A 14,721-nucleotide genomic window follows, 5' to 3' on the forward strand; every position below is an offset into this window, starting at 1 on the left:
TTTCCACAAGCACACCACCTCCTGTCTGCTAGGTGGCTTTGCTGGAGTAAATCAATTCTTTAAGATCCAGCCTCCTACACTTGAACCCCCAAAGCGCTTGAAGCCTCCCGGTCAGCCAAGAGGCGCCAGCAGAAAGAACTGTCCCCAGCTATTTTTATCCACATGACTGTGATGCAGTTTGAACTTCATCATTGGCGACAATACCACAGGACCCAAGAAATCAAACCGTGAGCAGAATGTACCTACCAGTGTTTTAACAAGTGATGTTTTAATTTGGTTGGAAACAAAAGAGGTTTTAAGAACAAGAAAGAAGAGTTATGCAGAAAGCTGCTAAATCACAGGTGTTAAAACATGCAAATTTTAAAGAGAGCTAGAGTTTCAGTGTGGCATCATGAACACAGGAGTCAGGGGCTCAGCAGACACAGTGGTTAACATGCCAAACATCTATAACAGATTACCATTGCCTAGCTTTGTTTATTGGTAAATCACTTTAGTAACCTGAATTCACAAATAAGCAGTAAATAACAAACTACAGATAAACACAGGTTACACATGCAATTTCCCGTTCACATCTCACATGTGCAGGTAACATTAAAAGCACGGTTCTAAAGATTCTTGACGAAACCAGATTTTAACAAAAACTGTTTTAAAATGCAGGTATGAAAAAATTACATGTGAAGAATATAAAGATACTTTTTTTACATTTCAGGACTCAAACGCTGCTTTTGAATATACTAGAGATGTACAACAGCTACAAGATTCAAGTCAAAGCAGGAAGAGCTCAAGGAAATAATACTGGTCGGAGGAGAATGGGCCTTTACGTCTCACTAAAAATACACAGAAGAGCCAAATAAGAAAGCCTACTGAGAGCTTAGGGGGAAAAAAAGATCACAAAGTTGTAAAGCTGACTAATCGCTACTTTTCCTACTTGCTATATAACAGCAATGACATTAAAAGAAACTGCAATTCAACATTTAAAAATGCAACTTACATTTAAAAACTTTTCAAAAGTGAAATGCAACGACAGCCTTACACTCGAAATTAGGTATCTAATAGGCTCAGACTGAAATACGGAATGTTCTAGATAAAATAAAAATACAGTGTTACTTTGTATTTTTTATTGAGAATGGAATCAAAGACAAGTTCTGAAGCTTGAAAGTAGTAAATGTCACTTAAATGAAGTTTTCTTCTCACAGATGAGCGTTCCACAAGGGTGCAAGAATTTTCTCTTTAACAGCTTGAAGTGTCAAAATGAAAACTTGTTGCCATTCTCACTTTAAGAACAAAGTTTTGTCATTAACTTAACTGCATATGCTGTTTGCTACAACATTTAACACATGAAGAGACCTAGGATGCCTACTGTGTTTCACTAAAACCAAAAAGAATACAGTACTCCCATCTACTACTTGTACTGCCTTTAAAAAAGATTAACATTAAAAACAAAGCCACTGTTTTCCTTACATCCTTCCTTCCTTTTAAGCTTCTTTCTTTTGCCTGTGGTCTTCTGCCATTTTATCCAGAATTTTCTGTTAAAAGAAAGCAACCGTATTTTGGATGTATTTAAAGAGTTTCTCACAGACACATTATCAGTAACAAACATAAATCTGATTCCCAAGCCGTACAATCTGTGGATATGAACTGCCAATGGTGTAACCGACAGGGCTGGCACTTCTGGGCACACTGAAGGGAGCTGCTCAGAAGCCCCACGTCACCGTCCTGTCACCACAAACACAGCTCGGCCCAGCCGACACCGACTGGCAGCCTTGGCAAACATCCCCTGCCCTGCCACCAGCGCCTTCCCAAAGGCCGGCAAACCTGGGGAATCGCCTTTCAGTTTGCTGTGGTCTTGTGACAGCGACTCCGCCACTTACCTGCTCGGAACTGGCCAATATAAAGCCAGCGAAAAAACATCCCCTCCCTAGAGAAGGGTCAAGCCTGAGGAGTTTGCTGTCACTGCAACGTGTTTGGCAGCGATATCAATTCATCTGTTTATCTACGCTTACGGCTCTCGCAGCAAACCAGAGTGCCAGCCTGAGAAGTGCCCTGCCAGCGTGAAACAAACCCTCGCTTCCCCCTCCGGCCCCCACTCCAAAACCCCACCCATGTTACGAGTCATTCCAGAGCAGCTCGCTACTCAGTTGTGCCACAGAAAAAGCAAATCCAATCAAGTGGCAATTAAGCAAGTGACAAAGGTTAATAAATCGGGATGATTCCCCCCTCCCCGCTTCCCCCTTTACATCACGTCTTTACAGTCCCACAATCAGGTACCTCAATGGAAAAAAAACAAACAAAAAAAAGCTATGGGTGATGGATGAGGTGGGGTTTTCTTGCTACAAGATTCTGCATGCGAATTGATTTTCTGATCTGCTTCTCGATGCTGTTTGCTTTGTTACATTTGTTTGTGCCATCTGCCTTCCAGGCCCCTGTCTTTGTTTAGGGTTCCCTATTATCGCAAAGGAGAAAGCAAATGTTTTGAGTCTGTGACGCCACCTTCTTTTCTATGGACCCCCTGGGGTTCATTTTCGGCTCAATAAACGACTGCTACGAAGTCAGTTTATGTGAACACTGCATCGTTATTAGAATTTTGGTTAGGGTTTCCTTTTCTCAGAGGTGAAATTTAAAAGCAGCTCACGGTACACAGAAATACAGCAGCAGCATTGTCGTTCATGCCATGCAATCATGTGATACCGGATCCAATTAGAAACTGTAAAACATGCTCACAAAATCAGAAGTTGCAAATATGGATTTGAGTTGTTTTTTTTTTTAAATATATAAAAACTTGAGCTTCAGCTCTGTTCCAAATGCTCTCAAAGGGACAGCTGGAAGGGATCGAGTCATCTGTATTTACTCTGCACCACTACTTCTAAGCCTGGCCTTTATTCCAACTGGAATGCAGTCTTTCATCCAAATTTACCAAAAAAATGCTGGAACCCATCTCTAAAGTGTGAGCCTTGCATTTTATTTTCAAATGATGAAGTTTTACAGAGGTCCAGCTTGAGTTAAGAGATATAGAATAAGCCAATTTCCACTGCCTGAAAGCTCTTTCTTCCTCAGTCCGGTCTCAGTCAGCTCTAGTCCCCAGGAAAGAATCACGCCATTTAAAATGAACAAGTGTTTGCCTTACCTTCAACTTTTGATAATGAGGAAGGCTGCTGCAATGGGTCTTTTTTGCAACATCTTCATTTGTGTAGAACAGGGAACACAATTTGCAATAAAACCCTGTTTTGGGTACCACATAATTCACACCTAGAGAAGTAAACACCACAAAATAAACTAAGAGATCTACTCTACATCATTTCTTTTAATGTCATATGTCATTTCAGCTAAACCTTAAAACCATAAATCACTTTACATTAAAAGCTGCTTTATCTTTAAAAGTCCTTGGTTTAGTTTATTCAAGCCAGGGCCTAGGAATAACTAAAAATGTGCAGGCTTTTCTTTCCTTTTTGTTTTTTAAATTCAAAAATCAACCTTTCAGATTAAGGGCCCATTTTATTGGTTCCTTCAAAAGAACTAACAATGTTCCGTGATCAGTTTCCAAGTTCTGATTATTTAGTATGGATCTAAACTAATACCACTATTGCGGTTTCTGCTATTAAATTGAATTTGTGTAGCTAAAATATCTCTCTTCCCATTTAATTTCTGCCTAAGGAAAGTGTTATGAAGAACTGTATGAAAATAAGGGAAAAAAGAAACAAAATTCTAGGGTTAGGGGAGGAGTGAAGAGGGGGTAAGAGCGGGAAGCCCTGAAATGGAAAGCTGAGAGGCAATGCGTTGCCAGAAATAAAAGTCAAATGAAATGAGAAACGCTACTGCGATGCACAGGGCTGTGTTTGAAAAGAAACAGAATCAGCCTTACCAACAGGAACGTTTGGCTGGTACGGACCAATCCTGAATTCATCCGGAACAAGAGGCTTCTCTTGGACGTTCTTTGTTTCCTGCTCCTCCTGGGTGTCGGTATTTTCATGGGTGTTCTCAGCATCCTGCGCTGCTGTGGCATCAGGAGCGTCAACACTTTCAGCCTTCGCATTCTCTTCAGGTTTGGTTCCATTTTCTAATGTCTCATTTTCCTGCTCTGGCTCCTCAATCTTGTCTACCTTGATTTCTGCCAAACTATCATCGTTCTTGCCAGCAGATTTTGCTGCCAACTTGCGGAGTTTTTGATGATCCGAGTCTTCTTCATCGCCAACCTCATCCAGAGTGACAAAACCTTCCATGCTCCGTGGAAAGCCGCCCACATATCGCTGTCGAGAAAATGTTTTCCTTGTGTCAGCTTATTAAACATTTCCTCAACTCTCCTAAGTTTCCAAAGAGCAGTACCTTCTCTGGATTCCCTGGAATAATGCTCAAACTCTTCCTTCAACACCTACCTCATTCATTCAAAACATCCCTCAAGCATGCACAGGTGAAACAGGCTCTTTTCAAACATACTCCACTAACTCGGGACTGCGTGTCCAACTTCAGAGCAAGTTTTCTTGCATCACGAGGATCCACTCTTTTTACACATCAACGTGTGATGCTGAACATGCTAATTTCAGTCTCTTTTGGCTCTACTCTTACTCTGAAAGTCCTTCTAACAAGAGTATTTTAAGTGGAGGTCATTTTGGACCGCATGACTTTTGTTTCCATCTAAGATATCTTGACCGCTCTACCAGCCTAAATCTCACTGCCATGACCTGATCGATGCTGATGCTCTAGGAAGCACATCTCGGAGCACAAGGTTGAGCAGATTTTCAGAGCTAATGACCATGGATTTATTTAGCCTTTGTGGGCTCATTATGAAATTTTTGGAGGCCCTCAAGACCCTCATAGTCTCCTATTTGCACAGGATCCCCAAACTCACGCTTGTGCCTTACCAGAACACTCTGTGCCCTCTTAAGAGGAGGAAGATCATTTAGAAAAAGAGTCAGAGCTCTTTTTTAACCAGCGAAAAGCCTGGAGCTTCTGCACTGAAAACAAACAAACAACAAAACCCCAAACCCACCACCCACCAAAACTAGGAGGGTCTCTTAAAATCCAGCTTCATTAGAAGCCAATGAATCTGCCTGCATGCTGATTCCTTTTAAACAAATTGGCTGACACAGAGACATCAGCATTCCACATTACCAGCAATCAGGAGTTGTACAGAAAGAGCACGAGCTGCTCAGCTGTGCTCCGAGGATGTGGGTCTTCAAGGAAGCAAGTTTGGGTTTTGAGGCAGTTTATCACAAGAGACAACCCCCCTCCCCCGGAAAGACATAATCTCTGCAGTTGGCATGAGCAATATTTATCCTAACACCACGGAACTGACTTCCTGACAGAAGGCTCCCCAGAACAGAAAACCACACACACCTCCTCCGTTAAGGATAAGGGACACGCCTGATTTTTCTGCAAAACAAAATTCCAAGTCAATGAATTTACTAAAAATTTCCACGTTACTGCACATATGTGAGAATGATGTGAACAGGAAAAAAGCAGCTTAGGACATAAAACTCTGAGCGTGGGATCATCTGGCAAAAAAAAAGGACGGTCACAGCAAGTAGCCTACGGCTGAAGACATCATGAAGCTAACTGTGTTTTTTCCCCTCCAACTGAAAAGGAGCCTTAGCCAACTACAATGGCCTCTCCTACTTTTCTGGCTAAGCACAAATGCAGCCATACACATAGTTTTGTCCAAGTCTAGATCAGTCTCAAGCCCCAAATCAACAATTTGTTGAATATCACTGTTCTGCTCTGCGCTCAGAAGAGTGACGGCAGCCAGTCCCATGAGAAACTGATGGGGAGAACCCAGCCCCTTGCTGCTTCCCATCGCTCAGAAAAGCAGGGAAGAGAAAGATAAGAAACCTCAGGCACAACATGCGAAGAAGCCCACAATTTAACAGCTTCTCTAAAAACAGGAACAGTGATTTATAACCGATTCCATTCAGAAGCTGCATCCAATGGGCTCTTCCACTTTTGGAAGAGTTACAGACCCACAAGAAATGATTAGACACAGAATGTGCTGTGGTGTGATATTTAACTCGGGGTTTCCCACGCTCAGGCACCTCGCTGTGCAATTACCTTTTTCAGCTTTTTCTTTGCTGCTGGATTGGGCACAACATTCCCCTCAGTTTTCACGGCCACCTCGTCAGCTGTGTCCTTTTTCTCTTCAGTAGTCACATCGGTTAAATTGGCAACGTCTGCATCATCTCCTGCTGAGCTGCCGCTTTCCAACAGTGCTGCTGCTTCCTCCTCATCCACCAGCAGCTCATCTTCAGACTCAAGGAGCAAACTCGGCTCATCTTGGTCTGTCTGTTCAGTGCTTTTAGTGCCTGATGGCTCGGCTGCATCATCTTGTTTCTCCTCTTTTGCTTTTTCTTCTCCACTGCTGCCTTCAGGTTTTGGAGCAGCATCTGGTTTTGATTTCTTATCGCTGGGAGAATCTTTGCTGTCTGGAGAATAGGTTCTCTTTCTGCTAAGAACAAAGAACACAGCCTTGTAAACCTGGAGCGAGCCCGGAAATGACTAAAAGAAGAAGGTAGGTTATATTTTTCTAGACAAGCCTGAAGAAGAGTGAGTTTTAGTTTGCAGAGGTTTATGTTTAGCTCAGAAGGCCTAAGGAAACCTTGAAACCATTCTTCAAACATGCAAAAGGCTGCTGCAAGGAGGAGCTGTCCTTACAAGCCAGGACAACTGCTTGTGGGTTTAATTTGCAGGAAGGCAAGGATAATTAAAGCCTGGAAAAGATTTCCTGAGGAGAAGCAGCCTCCTAAAGTGACTGTGAAATCTCTACTGTTAGAGGAAGAGTGTAGGTAGGATATTGGGAACAGTTAATCTCAGGGAATAACAAACAACAGTTTGATCTCAGAACTTGGCTGACTTTGTTTCTGCCATTTCCATACTCTGGAGAAGATATTCTCCTGTTTCTTTTAAACAACATCATGCTTTAGCAATAAGAAATTACCTAGTTTTATCTTTTTTCAGCAGTTCAACTCCTTTGTTTGGAATCTAAAATCAAATTAAAAAGAAACTGTTAATCGCAGTAGAAAATCATTTATACAGCTGCTACAGCACTAATTGAGAGCAGACAGCGAGACCTGGCCCAGTGCTACCCATGATGGACACCCACAGGTACTCTCACCATTCCCACCTAGCACTCAGTTAATGAAACGCTATTATGTGAGACAGGACCCTACCAACCTCAGAATCCCACTTCTTTGCTCACAGCAGTAATCAGTTATTCAATTAAAAAAAAAATATCCTGCTCCAGAAGAATCAAACAAGATCCTTCTTTTGTTTATGAGCTGATACAGTGCGGCGCAGAGGACACAAATCAGTCTTAATCCACGCTCTTCTGCCATCACCACAGCGGGCTACAGGGAAAGCTTTTGGAGATCCAAAATGCTTATTTAGGAGTTACCGAATAAAAAACCCCACTTGTATGGTACTAACATGGAAAACATTCAATACATTGGTTAAGTATTTGAATTTGTCAAAACCTGTTCATTTTTCGTGCACGACTGTGTGCAACAGTAAGATCTCTTCACGCTCCACAACAGAAAGCTTATGTATGAAACAGTCTGGCAGTTCAGATGTCTCCTGCTTCTCTACCCACTGTTCTCATCCAATGGAAGAAGTACTGTAACTGCAGGAGCATTAGCATGCTGCTACATAAAAGAAAATTCCATCAGCCAACCCTTCCCTCCTCGCTACGAGCTGCATGTCCAAAGGCGCAGTCATTATGCACCCTAAGTTCTGATAATTCTGAATTAGATTATAGACTGAATCGATCTATCTAGGTGGTTGGCGTTAGTGTCCCCAACAGGAATGAAACAGCTCTCTGGTACTGAAGAAAAAAGCCTCTGGATAGCATCCAATGCAGGAAACCCGTTACGTTGCAACACTTCATTTAAAAAGGACACTCTAATAGCGTTTTGTCTTTGTTCTCTATGAACAAGTACATGTACAGCAAAACTGACAGACTGACCAGCAGCTGCAAAAAGAAAAGCCAGGAATTAACAAGCTCATAGTTCTGCCACCCAGCTTGATTTTACTCACTGACCGCTTCAGAGGGGGCAAGAAAAAAAGAACCCACACTACAGAACGTCCCAAATAGAGAAGTTGTAGCTAAAACCTGCACTAATTACTCTAAACCTTGAATTCGCGTAGTTCTTTGGGTTTTGTTTCATCTGAAAAGAAAATTCGTTTGCTTTGTGCTAGGTTTCTTAACACCACACTCATGCCAAGTAACTGCGCTTTAGTGGCCAGGAGATATGGAAGTGAGTCCAGGCACTGTACAAGTGGCACTGAATTCTCTGCCAGTGACAGTGCTCTTCTATTCCACACTTTCAACTGCAATTCCAGAACTAAAACCACTGCTTACCCTTAACACCAATTTCTTGTATTTTTCAGATAAATCCACTTTCACACATCTGCCTTGGAACCAAAGTGCTTTGTTGGCACAATGTTCAACCATGGCTAAAGCATCTTCTCTGGTCTCCATCTCAATGAAAGCCTGAAAAGAGACATTAAAAATGGCTATGAATCACACAATGCTTTTCCGGGTGAGGCTATCTGTCTTAAAAACACATTCTTTTCAAATGCCGAAAACAATGTTACAAGATCCATCAGCTAGAACCATCCTCTCCCAATAGCTGTACATGTATAACTTTGCCAAAGTATATCCCTGGCTTTTTAATTCAGCAAATGCTGTCCCACAGAGCATTCTGAAATTCAACAGGTGTTTAAGTAATCTGCAAGGTAGTGATTCCAAATAAAAAGTATCTTGACCACAAAACTCATTTCTTTGGCACTTAACTGTCTGGGAATTCTGGGGTAGCTGAGAAACTACCACAGTATTCTATTTTTCACGAAACAAAGGCCACAGCTGCCGGTCTGTAAGCTTTGCGTTGAGGTGTTCCTCCAAGAAACAAGCCCGTGACACAGAGTTTGCTGATCAAGCTCTTAAAAAGACATCTGGGCTAGAATGTCACTGGCAAGTAGAAGGAAGCTGTTTCCACGCTCATCCTAGACCACAAGGGATTTTATTTTTCCAGCAAAACAAGGTCAGAAAGGACTTCTTAGAGGTCAGGCCACAGATTCTAGCACAAGTGCGGTATTAGGGGATACAGGCACTGAACTCTCGGAAAAAGTGCTGGGGTTTCCTATTGAATTAAATGGAGAAACAAACTGGGACAAAGCTTAAAAAAAATGAGAATTTAATACTTTTGACTTTAGCGTGTTCATGGAACTCGTGTACTTGCACGTGCAAAGCTGGTCACTATCCGCATGTAAAGCACATAGTTTTTAAAGTAAGGGGGCCACAGCAGGATCACTTTTGTTTACGTGTAAACAACGAAATCTAAAGGGTCCATGAAAGAAGTGTGTAATAGTGGAACGTATTTGTTAATGTTTCATAGGATTTTCAGCCTTAAAAAAAAGCTCCAAGACTCCTAGAAATCTGCATAACAAAAAAATAGTAGGTCTCAATACTAAATACACCTTTTCCTCAGATGGGGCGTGTTCTTTCAAAGCAGCTCACATTACCATAACATTTTGCAGGAAGCCAGATAGCAACACCCCCTACGCTTTCTCCTAACGATTCCTGGTCTGTGGTAGAGCCCCAGTGGGAAGCAGGTCCCTGGGCTTCCCACCTTCACAGGTGGGCGTTCTGGGTACTTACCTGGCTCTTCATTCTCATGAGGATATAGTTCTTTATTTTCCCGTACGGTTCAGCCAGCTTGAGCACTGCGTTGTCGGAGTATCCCGAATGAGGCAAGTTGCTGAGGTGAATCACACGCCCAAGCTCAGGTTTTGGTGGCTCCGTCTTTTGGTCAGGTTTACCTTCTGGTTTCTAAACGTCAGAAGTAATTACATTTTTGAAGTATATACAATGTAAAACACATATGGGTGACTCTGCCTTGATTAATCTGATACAGCCGAGAGATACATAAGTTAGGAATAACGTAAATGCAATGGCCCCAGCACCGACTGCCCTGGATTAAAAGAAGGAATGGTAAAAAGCAGACGTTTGTTACCTTTATTCTCTTGTACTTCTGCGACAAGTGGACTCTGACTGGTTTGCCAAACACCAGCGCGGGTGTTGTGGAGTAGTATTCCACTGCGGCCTGGGCGTCTTCGGTGGTCGACATCTCAATAAACGCCTGAAATCAAATAAAAACACATCAAGCACTGTTCTTTCAAGAATCAGTATTTCAGTTTAAAATCTCTCTCTTGCTTTCTGGTAAGAAGAGCTGCATAACAAAAATAACGTCCCCTCTGGTTACACTATCTGACCCACATTGCTCAGCATAGGTTTCACACACTATTTAAGCTCACAAACAGAATTACTTTGTTTACATTCTCCCTATATTTGGATTCAGACTATTCATTTGCTTCCTCCTTTTTCTCTTCTATGAAATTGGATTTTTCCACACTTCAAAATCTAACTCCGTGTAATACAAACTAGGACTAAGTAAGATTTCAGAGCCTATCAGAGCAAGAACAGAATTTGCAAGCATGGTGTATTTTCGAGGAAGCTATGAATGAGCCACAAGAAGGATTTTCTTTAAACACTACTTTAGTTCAAATGCAGTCCTACAGCTGCTCTCGGCAGAAACACATCAGCCACTCTTCCTTTCACAGATGTGACCTCGGTGACACACATGCAATCTTGCCTGGAAGCCAAGCAAACTCTCTTGCACTAATTAAGCTGTGTCAGCACTCTGCAGACACCAGCAGTGCCCACGGTGCTGCCGAGGAGCCTGACCTCACCTCATTGATCTTGTTCAGAATCAGGTGATTGGTAATGATTCCAAATGGTTCAACGAGCTGAAGCAGCTGATACCTCAAGTTCTTTCCCCTCTGAAAATCCATGATGTGAACGACTCTGCTGGTCTCCTGTTGAAGACAAAGCATGCACACACAACGTGAAGAGGAAATACGTATCAGCTAATTCAATAAGAAAGTCTGACAAGTTTTGCTCTACTTTTACCATTTTGTTAGAATATTTACATCTACAGTAGTGCCCAAACCAAGATGGGTACGGAAAAGGCGCAGAACCTCCAGAGACTGGCACAGAGGAAGACGCCTGTCTGCCAGAGTCACCCTTCTCTATCACAGAATCACAGAATCACCAGGTTGGAAAGGACCCATTGGATCATCGAGTCCAACCATTCCTAACACTCCCTAAACTATGTCCCTCAGCACTTCATCCACCCGTTCCTTAAACACCTCCAGGGAAGGCGACTCGACCACCTCCCTGCGCAGCTGTTCCAGTGCCCAATGACTCTTACTGTGAAGAATTTTTTTCTGATATTCAACCTGAACCTCCCCTGACGGAGCTTCAGGCCATTCCCTCTTGTCCTGTCCCCTGTCACTTGGGAGAAGAGCCCAGCTCCCTCCTCTCCACAACCTCCTTTCAGGCAGTTGTAGAGAGTAATAAGGTCTCCCCTCAGCCTCCTCTTCTCCAGGCTAAACAACCCCAGCTCTCTCAGCCGCTCCTCATAAGACTTGTTCTCCAGCCCCTCACCAGCTTCGTTGCTCTTCTCTGGACACACTCCAGAGCCTCAACATCCTTCTTGTGGTGAGGGGTCTATGTTCATGTCCCACAGTCTCATCGTATCGAAATGTTTAAATAGGGTCTGTACAGTTTTGGAACGAAGATTTTGTAGAGTACTTGGCACAATGAAACCCTGGTCTTATTCCAAAGCTTCGGTATTTCCACACAAATAAAACCTGAGCTCTCTTTTAAAAACAACGTATTCATTTAAAAAAAAAAAATCTTACAAAAGCAAGCAAAAGGCGTATCGGCATAAAATTGTGGGTTTCCTAAAAAACACATTTCTGATACTAACCACTCTGCCCTTTTGCATGTGTCTCGGCCCTTGCATGCTTCCATTTCCAGCTCCTGTAGGAAAGCAAAAGAATGAGCAAGCTTAGGTCAACCCGTAAGAGTAGTATTAATATATCTTTTTAAGAGCTCTTCTGCAATACAAGTCACTTGTAACATTAAAACAGAATAACATGAGTTAGAAACTAAATACTTCATTTCAGTCTAAAAAGGCTGTTAATTTGTTTCAGAGCTGTTGTAACTTAAGATCCTCCTTGATCATATGTTCAGTTCAACATCAGACAAAGACTTGCACTTACTGACCTGCAGAAATGGCAGAAAATAAGTAAAGCCCAGCGAAAAATCTCTCCTGCTTTAGAGGAAGATTTGTCACAGCAAAACCTCTCATACACAAATAATACAAGATCTCCAAGATACATTGACTGCAATGGAGTGTAGGTGCAGAAAGACACTCCTGGTTTTGGTTCTACACCGCCAATTCTATCATAATGCCCATTTTACTAGGAAACACGTAAAAAAGCCTTTCATATAGTTTGACTCAAAGTGAAGTTGGAGATATTTTGAAAAATTAACAGAAATGTAATTTAGTGAAATTACATATGAATGCAAGTGTCATCTAAAAATGCCTTTATAGTGTCTAAAACACTTGTACTCTGTCAGGATACCTGGGCAAATCAATTATTTTGCTCTTTTAGTCATTCCAACTACTTAAAAGGTAGGAAGTAACAACTTCAGGCAAGAACCTGACTCTTTAGTGTGCCCTACCCTGTGAAGGGGTGACTTGCACCAACCCATCTTTCCATTTCTTGGTTGCCATTCAGATCTATTTGTCAAATTCATTCAAATTTAAAGGGGAAAACCACGTAGGCCATTAAATTCTTCTGAGTTTCACAAAAAAAACACCCACCAACATGTGGCTATACAAAAGACAGATACAAAGAAAACCTCAAAGAACACAAGTCCAAAATTTTTCGATTAATTAAACACAATTAAAACCCCAGCAAATAACATGGTTGGTATTAGCATATGGTAGAAAGGTGGAAGCATGGGATCCGACTGCCAGTCTTTGGCCAGGGAGTAACTAAAGTATTTCTGTCCCACTGGTCAGAAGTGCGAGTCTTTCTGGTTTGTTGATCTAAGACACCGGTAAAATTTAAACAAGGATAAGGATAAAACCGTCTGGGAAAGGCAGGTGCCCACTGATGTTACCTCTTGGCCCAACTGGAGGTCCTCCAAGGTGAAACGGAGGTGGTGGTGGCCCCAGAATGCCTGGTGCAGGGTTTGTGGACTGCTGCAACATAAAGGGATCACCCCTAAAAAGAGGGGAAAAAACAACTTAATTTTACACTCAAAAACCTGTGAAGCTTTCATTCTTAATGCCCCCCTAACTTCTGCAGAGCAGCTGAGACGTTAGCTTCAGCTGCTGGTACTGCTGCCCTCCAGCTCGCAGCACACTCGGGGAGAGACCCCTTTGAAGGGAAGGAGGCGTGCTGTTCCACAGAATACGTTAGGAATATTCTCTGCTTCAAATACAAAAAGAGAAACACTTCAAAATTCACTACTACTTACATCCCATGTCCTGAATCACTGTCAGGATTCCATTCTGGATATCTTAAAAGACAAAAAAAAAGAAAAGGTAAGACAAATACAATCTCTACCTATGCAGTAATTCTCACGCAAGCAGCAAAACCATGACATGTTAGGACAGATAAAAGCCAAGATAACGCTGCCCACTACAAGAGATGAGCCGTGCCTATGGACAGGATGGAAGTGCTGCTCTCAGGGAGACACTTCTGCACTGTATGCAGCACGTCTGCCAATTAACAACACAAATTGTTCTTTTACAAGAAAGATTTAGAAGTTGATATAAGCGATTAGTAAAAAAATTACTACAGATATCAGCTGTTAAGACCCAGTTCTTTGAAACGTTACACACAGATGTGTGGGATTCAAGAGTTATGAACCCAGATGTCCTTTTTGTCCTGAAGATGTGCTTTAAAAGCTGTGTGGTTTTATTCCTTACAAGGCACAGCAGGTTTCCTAAACCCGCTTTGTACAACAGGATTGCCCATTATTGATCTGTAGGTGCCCTCACGCCACGAGAACATTTATTGTACTTCAAAATCATACATTTCAAGCAGCAGCTGACAGCGTCGGCTGTGAGTCGCTCCATTGATATGATGGTTCCACTCCTGCAGCAAAGTAAACAATCACAAGTTAACAGCCACACGTGGCAAGCAGTTTTAACAAAACAACGTTGTACAGCGCAGTGTCCTCTCTCCTAAGCTGAAGTATCTGAGATACATAGAGAAATAACAAAACCTGTCTGTAGAGCTTTACAGAGACACTGCAACTGGACCTACCGCGTAACTCCTACCCTGGGTGAAAACGTGTCTGATGGGAAGTGTCTTGCACTCGATGGGCCTGATCCTGCCTCCACGGGGCAGAGCCTACTGGGGTAACTGCTGCGGCACACATGCGTTATCACTGCCATTTCCACTTTTAAACTGGACTCTGAGATTTGTTTTCCTTCAGTGATTTTAGAATTTCCTTTGCTTTCTCTGCTTCATTCCTCAGACTTTTAAAGATCAATGTGAACTAAACACCCAAGATTTTAAAACTGCAAAAAAGCCAGGAAATTGCAAGGAATTCAGAAAGGAAAGACTAAAAGAAATGGAAGCGCATAGCTAGGACAAACTACAAGTGTACTGGTGACATATAAAAATATATGACCATCTGAGGGAAATAATCAAGAAAAAGCGATCTAAACCAAGATGGTGCAAACGAGGAATAATGAAATTAAACTCAGGCAGCTAAAGTTCCTTCTGGTGCTGGTTTAGCACTAGGAAGGAATGGGGGCTTTTACTGTTTCTCTGCAGACTATTTGGATTACAGAAGCTGTTACTTAATTC

General features: G+C 42.2%; 1 protein-coding gene across 7 annotated transcripts in view; it reads right to left on the minus strand.

The window, feature by feature from the left end:
- Nucleotides 1–241: 241 nt before the first annotated feature.
- Nucleotides 242–14,721, minus strand: part of MATR3 (matrin 3) — a 28,764-nt gene continuing 14,284 nt past the window's right edge. For 3 of the 7 annotated variants that reach the window (XM_054079797.1, XM_054079796.1, XM_054079795.1), the window contains exons 3-15: nt 13,940–14,001; nt 13,379–13,420; nt 13,019–13,122; nt 11,814–11,866; nt 10,732–10,857; nt 9,996–10,121; nt 9,641–9,811; nt 8,342–8,473; nt 6,923–6,966; nt 6,040–6,433; nt 3,860–4,244; nt 3,125–3,246; nt 246–1,526 (exon numbers count right to left, since the gene is read on the minus strand). In XM_054079797.1, the coding sequence (XP_053935772.1) occupies nt 1,476–1,526; nt 3,125–3,246; nt 3,860–4,244; nt 6,040–6,433; nt 6,923–6,966; nt 8,342–8,473; nt 9,641–9,811; nt 9,996–10,121; nt 10,732–10,857; nt 11,814–11,866; nt 13,019–13,122; nt 13,379–13,420; nt 13,940–14,001 (1,812 nt within the window). In that variant the 3' untranslated portion in view covers nt 246–1,475. Of the gene's footprint in view, nt 1,527–3,124; nt 3,247–3,859; nt 4,245–6,039; nt 6,434–6,922; nt 6,967–8,341; nt 8,474–9,640; nt 9,812–9,995; nt 10,122–10,731; nt 10,858–11,813; nt 11,867–13,018; nt 13,123–13,378; nt 13,421–13,939; nt 14,002–14,721 lie in introns of all 7 variants that reach the window. The other 4 variants (XM_054079800.1, XM_054079801.1, XM_054079798.1 and 1 more) reach the window with 3 other exon arrangements.

Source organism: Cuculus canorus, chromosome 14 (assembly GCF_017976375.1).
Source record: "Cuculus canorus isolate bCucCan1 chromosome 14, bCucCan1.pri, whole genome shotgun sequence".
Lineage (NCBI taxonomy): Eukaryota > Metazoa > Chordata > Aves > Cuculiformes > Cuculidae > Cuculus > Cuculus canorus.